This window comes from Herpailurus yagouaroundi, unplaced genomic scaffold, assembly GCF_014898765.1.
Source record: "Herpailurus yagouaroundi ecotype Mexico unplaced genomic scaffold, PumYag 163, whole genome shotgun sequence".
Taxonomy (NCBI): Eukaryota; Metazoa; Chordata; class Mammalia; order Carnivora; family Felidae; genus Herpailurus; species Herpailurus yagouaroundi.
In genome coordinates, this window is record NW_024412404.1 from 32,759,607 (window position 1) to 32,767,085 (window position 7,479).

Below are 7,479 nucleotides of genomic sequence, written 5' to 3' on the forward strand. Positions count from 1 at the left end.
TATGGTACCTACAACATAAACAGGTAAGAAGTCAAACTTGGTTTGGCAAAATGGTTGGCGGAAGACCTTCCCTACAATAGCTACGCAGAACTTCTGGTAAATATGGCAAACACCGGAGCCGTGTCCTAAGTGCCACTGCAGATCTTTATTGCTTTCACCCCTCCCACTGGCATCGCCACCTGGAGCAGAGCATCATGCCCAAGGTCTTTCGGATCCTGCGTTCTCTAGCAATCTGGTGGGATGAGGGTGAGGGCAGTAAAGGAATTAGAGACCAAGTTTTTGAACTTCCAGAACCTTGGCTAAATCGCCTTTTTTCCCTTCTAGGAAATAAGGGGACCCTTATTTATCTTTCCTGCGTCGCTAATGACAAACAGATGACCACAAACGTTTTCTCCCAGGCGCATGCTGCCAAGCAAAAACTGCTCGCACTCCTCGGCCTCACCCTCCGTAGCAAAGGCCCTGGCGGTGAGCTGACGTCACTTCCGGCGCGCTGACGCTCAGTCCGGCGTGCCGACGCCTGCGTCAGCAAAGAGCGGGGCTGGGGGCCCCCGGTTTGAAGTCGTGCGGGTCGGAGGACTGCCGCCTCCGCCGCCGCCTCAGACCCTTGCTCCCCGGCCGCGGCGGGGACGAGTTCGGGCAGGCGGCGGGGCAGATGCTCCAGGGCCCGCGGCGGGACACTCCGCGCCGCACCGGCCGCTCCCCTCTGACCGCGGCCTGGGCCTGCGCCGCTCTGCTCTCTGGAAACTAGCGCCTCGGCGGCGCGGCGCGTAGCTCGCGGGGAGCTCCGAACCGCCGGCGCCCGGCCATGGCGGTCTCCAGGTGGGTTTCGCTCCTGACGAGCGGACGGGAAGGTGGCCCAGGCGAGGCACGGTCCCCTCTCGGTGCCCCCACTCCTAGATAGGGTCGGTTCCCATTGTCACTGGGCTCGGGCGCCTTCTTCCACAGACTTCGGAGTTCGCCCCAGCGTCTGCGAGGGTTTGGGCTCGAGTTACTCCTCGTAAATCGGTTCAAAATGTCTTTTTCTTGTTGAATAGACCCCGTGCCACGTTAGAGCTAGTGTTTCTCTTTCTTCACCATGCTTCTCTTCTCTGGTTTCTCTTCCTTCTTTCAGTTCTAGAGCCTGTTACCTCTCTTAGTGTTCTAAGGCAGATCCCTAACCTCCATTTCATGGGAAAACTTGGTAATAACTGTCGAGGTCTGGGAGTGTTGAATTACTGTTGTCTAAATGAACTTCTAATTATGTTAGAAATTATTTGTGGCTTTAGGGATATGTTCTTTATGAGGGCTTTTTTCTTACGGTATAATTCTTTTGTTCAACAAACATTCGGTCGTCAGGAATCTTTGGCAAGTTATTCTGTTAGCACCGTCTTTCTTAACTAAGGCGTGAAAGTTATCACAGATCTTAAATTATTTTAAGATAATGTTGCCTATCAACAGGAAAGACTAGGAAACCTGCAGACCAACCAATAAGACATAAGGCTATGGGAGGAAAGTCTGATATGATGGTGGGAAAACTTTGTTAGAGGTTTGATTTTGGAAGTGTAAGTAGGGGGATAGTCCCTGTGGTAGCAGTCAGGAATCACCACGTTCACTAGAGTTGATAAAGTAAGTTTTCGTGAGAACTGGGTCTTTCTACTACTTAGGCTAAAGGAAGCAAGGATAGTTCAGAAAACAAATAGTTTTCATTCATTTTTGTACAGTTAATTGGACACCTTCCTTGACACCATAGATACTCAAGCTCTGTCTGTTTTGCAAGTGAAGAGAATAACCCACCCCTCACAGACTCCCTAGATAACTGATGAGATCGTGTGTGTGGGAGAAGTCCCTGGGAGTTGATTTAAGGGGGTTGCTAGGTACCTGTAGAATGGAGCATCTAATTTTTATTTCATAGATTAATTGAATCCATTCAATGTGAGGAAGTTCTTATTCTGGGATATATAAAATTGCCTTGAAAGAATAGAATGGCATTAAAAATTTTTGCAAGTACTGGAAGGTGTATCTTCTAATTTGTAACCTCCCATGTAAATATATACATTATAAATACATAGATACATCCACTTAATAAGAGATTTGTTTAACAGGTGATACAATGTTTAAGAGAATGAGTAGCTCTTGAAATTTCTCTTAGAGCAGACCACGTTTTCACAGTATTGGATGTAGTTTTGTAAAGACAAAACGAAAGTATTTAAAAAGAGACTAATCTGCTTGGCCTATGCTAATCTATTTACAGAAGTTTAGGGCACCTAAATTTCTGAATGAATGGGTTTTGAAAGCTGCTGTCTTTTGTTCTTGATACTGGATTTCAAAGAGTGGTGCTCTTTTTTAATGTAGATTCTTTGCCAAAATTCTGTTAAATTCTACTTTTAAAATTTTTGAGAAAAAAGCCTGTCCTAGTTGTATGAAAAAGCTATTCCTGTGTTTATTTTGGTAATATGATCATTCAAGGAAGAAACTTTTGAGACACTGTGTCTGTGTTTTGGGATACCATCAGTCCTTGCCTTTTTAATTTGCAGATTCACTTTGAATAGCAAACTTTAACTTCAAGCTGGCCTTCTTTGTACACTAAACATGTTTCTTTACTAATTAAATTTCCTTTTTCCCCTGTTGGTGTGTGCTTGTAGAATACAGACTTATTTTGATATTTTATGCAGAATAGGTGGAAGATAGCTCAAGAGGTAAAAGTCATATTTGCCAGAATCATATCTAAAACATTTTTTTGCACTGTAATATTTTTAGGACCTTGTAAATATTTCCAGCAGAAGGGAAATGATTAGCTGGTACCATCATTCCCTCTAATTGCCAGGTTCAGGAATCTGGGAATAATAAATGATTTCTCTCTCTCTCTTCCTCCCCCCATCCAACCAGTCACCAAATCCAATCCTGTTAATCTATCTTTCCAATCTTTCTCTGGCCAGTCTTCTTTCTTTCCATACCAGTTACCACAATCCTGCTCCGTACCACCATCATCTCTAATCCAAGACACCTGCAACAGCAGCCAGTTGTCTTCCTGCCTCCCATGGCATCTCTAATTTTTTTTTTGTAACTTTTTTTTAAAGTTTTAAAATTTATTTTTGCAAGAGGGAGAGAGAGTGAATCCCAAGCAGCCTCCAAGCTGTCAGCACAGAGCCGGATGTAGGGCTTGATTTCATGAACCGTGAGATCATGACCTGAACCGAAGTTGACGCTTAACCGACAGAGCCACCCAGGCGCCCCTCTAATTTATTCTTCACTTCAGCTATATTATTGCTAATATGCAAATTTTACTGTCATTTTTCTGCTTAAAACCTTTTAGTTGTTTTCTTTTGCCTTAGCATGAGTACAAAATAGATTCTTTGTGATCTGGTTCCTGCTTCACCTTTTTAGCTTCATCACCTTATATCAGGTTCTCTGTATCTCTTGCATCTCTCTCTCTCTCCCTCTCTTGCTCTGTCTCCTCTTCTTTCCCTTTCATTTTGAATCTGTGTTCTCACCTCCCATTCTTTCTTTCTGGAACATTTCTTTCCTACCCCCCACCCCAAGTCTAACCTTGGTTTTTGGGTCTAAGCTTATATGTACTTAGGGAAGCTTTTTCTAGTTTTACTTCATCTGAGTTACTTGCACCAATATGTACTTCTGTCAGTCATAATATCACATTTTGTAATTGTTTAATTATTCTCCCTGCTTGGATTTACATGCACTCTGGAGAGAAGGAACTATGCCTGATCTTTCTATTCCCAGCAGAGTGCCTGGCTCTTAGTGTCCTATACACTTTTTTTTTTTTTTTTAATGAATGAGTGATTTTGTTTCTTGTTTTAATAGCTGTCATGATTTTACCATAGTTTATGTATATAGTAGAATATTTCCAGTGTTTTTCAGTGAGTCCTTGTAGTTTAGCTATAGTTTTTCCCCAGGAGGACAAACTTTCACCATAGCTTTGAATATCAGCCAGGATTATAATTTTAAAAACATAATGTTATCAGAAAAGTTTATAATATAGTGCAATTCTATGATAGTGTGGTCTTGTATAATGCAAATTCGATATAATACAACCTTGTACTTTGTGATTAAATTTTTTAGACCCTACTTACAGTTTTATAAAGGCCTTGTTTTACTGTACATTGAATTGTAAGAATGTGGCAAAATTATCAAATACATGGCCAACTATTAATTTGTGGGAGAGTTAAGTCTTACAAACAAGCTTTGATACTCTAAAAATGCAAATACAATTGTAGTATTTGAAGTTCTCTGTAAAATGCAGAGAAGTATTACTGAAAAATGTACGACTCCTTTAGACTCTTTTCTTAAACGTTTTTATTAAGTAATCTCTACACCATTGTGGAGCTTGAACTCATGACCCTGACACCCCAAGGTCAAGAGTTGCATGCTCTTCTGACTGAGCCAGTCAGGCATCCCTTCCTTTAGACTCTTAATGTAGGAGTTGAGAACAATGTTGCCCTTAAGATGTGAATGCTGGAAAGTCATCTAAGCTCATTCATGAGCTACTTGCTCCCACAAAACCAACCTCAGCAAAAAGACATTAATATACATTACAGCTTTCAGTGTTGCTTGCCAACAGCTGAAATAATAATTGTTAAATCTTTGAATGCTGCTGTTTTGCCTTGTGAACCTTTCTCCCAGTAACATTTATCACTTGGTTGGGCCATCAACAGTAAAGGCAACCTTAGAGAAATTAAGACTTATGTTCATTACAGAAGGTGGTGAACCCGTGGGCGTTAATGTTACCTTCCACAAGTTACTACAGGATTTTTTTTTAAGGTTGTTTATCATACGTTTGCCAGTTTATGCCACAGTTGGTTGAACTGACCCTTGTACTTTGACTAGCTAATATGAACATATTTTTCCCTTGATCATATAAATTAAAAAATACAATTTAGAGAATTTTTCCTCATTGATCTAAACTATAAAGGTCATGTCTAAAATGTCTAGACAGTAATTATGATTTGCCTGCATTATTAGACATTAGACATCTGCATTATTTGTATCTGAAGTCTGTGCCATATGAAGTCTGTGCATTTGAAAATGATGCAGTGTTCAGAGGAGTTTCTGGAAAAAAGGGATCATACCCTCTTATGGAAGAAACAAATTACTACATTTGATCAGAACTTTGCCCAGTTTTGTTAATTCTCTCTGTACTGCTGATACTTCAGAGAAACATTGTTTCAACAGTCCTGTTCTGCCAAATAAAAGGAAGTTTCTTAATGTGGGGGAAGTTCCAGTGGATCCTTCCTACTGACAGAGAAGATGCTAAAATGATACTCATGATCTCTAGGACAGCACAGGTTTCTTGTGTTTGCTAGTCCTTTTCCTCCATTACTGCTAATTTCAATTCATTATAGGATTGACAGAAGGAACTATTGTAAATTACAATATGTCACATATTTCATACTTAAAAAAAGTTAGGGACAGAAAAGCCAGGAGAGGGAGAAGAGGTATATAGAAGCTTTTACATTTCAATCTGTATAGTTTCCTTTGGTTTATTCCTCAAAGGGTTTTGTTGTTGTTAAATTGTGATAAAATACACGTAACATAAAATTCACCGTTTTAACCATTAAAGTGCACAATTTTGTATGAACTTATAAAATAACATATTCCTTCTGAAGAACCTAGATGTTATCTTTTTTTTTTTCTCCATTGGAATTGTGGATCTTGGAATTTTTATTTTTGTTTTTGTATTTTTTTGGTACAAATACATTTATTTTTTAATTGTTATTAAAATTTACATCCAAATTAGCATATAGTGCAACAATGATTTCAGGAGTAGATTCCTTAGTGCCCCTTACCCATTTAGCCCAATCCCCCCTCCCACAACCCTTCCAGTAACCCTCAGTTTGTTTTCCATATTTATGAGTCTCTTATGTTTTGTCCCCCTCCCTGTTTTTTGTATTATTTTTGTTTCCCTTCCCTTATGTTCATTGTTTTGTCTCTTGATGTCCTCATATGAGTGAAGTCATATGATTTTTGTTTTTCTCTGACTAATTTCACTTAGCATAATACCCTCCAGTTCCATCCATGTAGTTGCAAATGGCAAGATTGCATTCTTTTTGATTGCTGAGTAATACTCCAGTGTGTGTGTGTGTGTGTGTGTGTGTGTGTGTGTGTGTGTACCACATTTTCTTTATCCATTCATCCATTGATGGACATTTGGGCTTATTCCATACTTTGGCTATTGTTGATAGTGCTGCTATAAACATTGGGGTGCATGTGTCCCTTTGAAACAGCACACCTGTCTCCCTTGGATAAATACCTAGTAGTGCCATTGCTGGGTCTAGAATAGTTTTATTGAACCTAGATGTTATCTTTAAGATAAAGTAATGCGAAAGACTGTAGCCTGATGGATGGATCAAGAATGGAGGTTAGAAAAAAATGTCCTGGAGAAAATAACTCAGTTTGATTGTACTTTTTCAGCATTCATTTAATGAGTATTTGTGGAATGCTTTCTATGTTCTAGGTGTTAGAAATACAACAGAACAAAAATGGAATCCCCATTTTAAGAAATTCATGTTCTACTGTGGTAGTGGGGGAATGCAATTTATTCTAGCATGCACCTGGCCTTCCACCTGGCTTTGGTTTGGTTTCATATCTTCATATTGATTCTCAGTTTTGTCTGTGGTCTTAACTAATCTTTCTTGTTTAAAGAATATGCCATTAACATAGTTTCAGATTACCCATGTTATGATCTAGAAGGTATACATTTAAAAACAGCAGTCTAGGGGCGCCTGGGTGGCGCAGTCGGTTAAGCGTCCGACTTCAGCCAGGTCACGATCTCGCGGTCCGTGAGTTCGAGCCCCGCGTCAGGCTCTGGGCTGATGGCTCAGAGCCTGGAGCCTGTTTCCGATTCTGTGTCTCCCTCTCTCTCTGCCCCTCCCCCGTTCATGCTCTGTCTCTCTCTGTCCCCAAAATAAAATAAACGTTGAAAAAAAAATTTAAAAACAGCAGTCTAGAGAATTTCTTGGAAGTTGTTTCTTTTGACCATAACTTTCTTGTTTAATAATAAAATGTGAGACTTTATAATACAGTGTTTATATCAGGTATTTACTTTCTTATTTCCTAAGTCACACAGAAAAGTAAAAAATTCGAACAGTTTGATTTAAATTTTACTGGACTTTTGTTAAATGTGAAAATGTGTAACAAACTGGACAGACTTGACTGATCATTCTCTTAGTTAAGGTGAGGTATTCTCCTAGTTGACCTTATACTATTTTTCAAAGATGCTTAATTTAAATTCTGAGAATATTGAGGTTGGAAGTAGATTGAAGAAGTTATTTTTATACCCCCTGCCTTTTTTTTTTTTTTAAAGTAATCTCTACCCCCAACTTGGGGCTCCAACTCACAATGCCGAGATCAAGAGTTGCATGCTCTACTGGGTGTTATATGTAAGTGATGAATCACTAAATTCTAATCCTGAAATCCTGAAATCATTATTACACTATATGTTAACTAACTTGGATTTAAATTAAACAACAACAGTAGTAAAAAAAA

At 39.6% G+C, this 7,479-nt stretch overlaps 1 protein-coding gene across 1 annotated transcript in view; it reads left to right on the plus strand.

The window, feature by feature from the left end:
• Positions 1-509: 509 nt before the first annotated feature.
• The window catches only part of BTAF1 (B-TFIID TATA-box binding protein associated factor 1), a 103,675-nt gene continuing 96,705 nt past the window's right edge, over positions 510-7,479 (plus strand). The window contains exon 1 of the mRNA XM_040486909.1: positions 510-819. Within this exon, the coding sequence (XP_040342843.1) occupies positions 806-819 (14 nt within the window). The 5' untranslated portion in view covers positions 510-805. The remainder of the gene's footprint in view (positions 820-7,479) is intronic.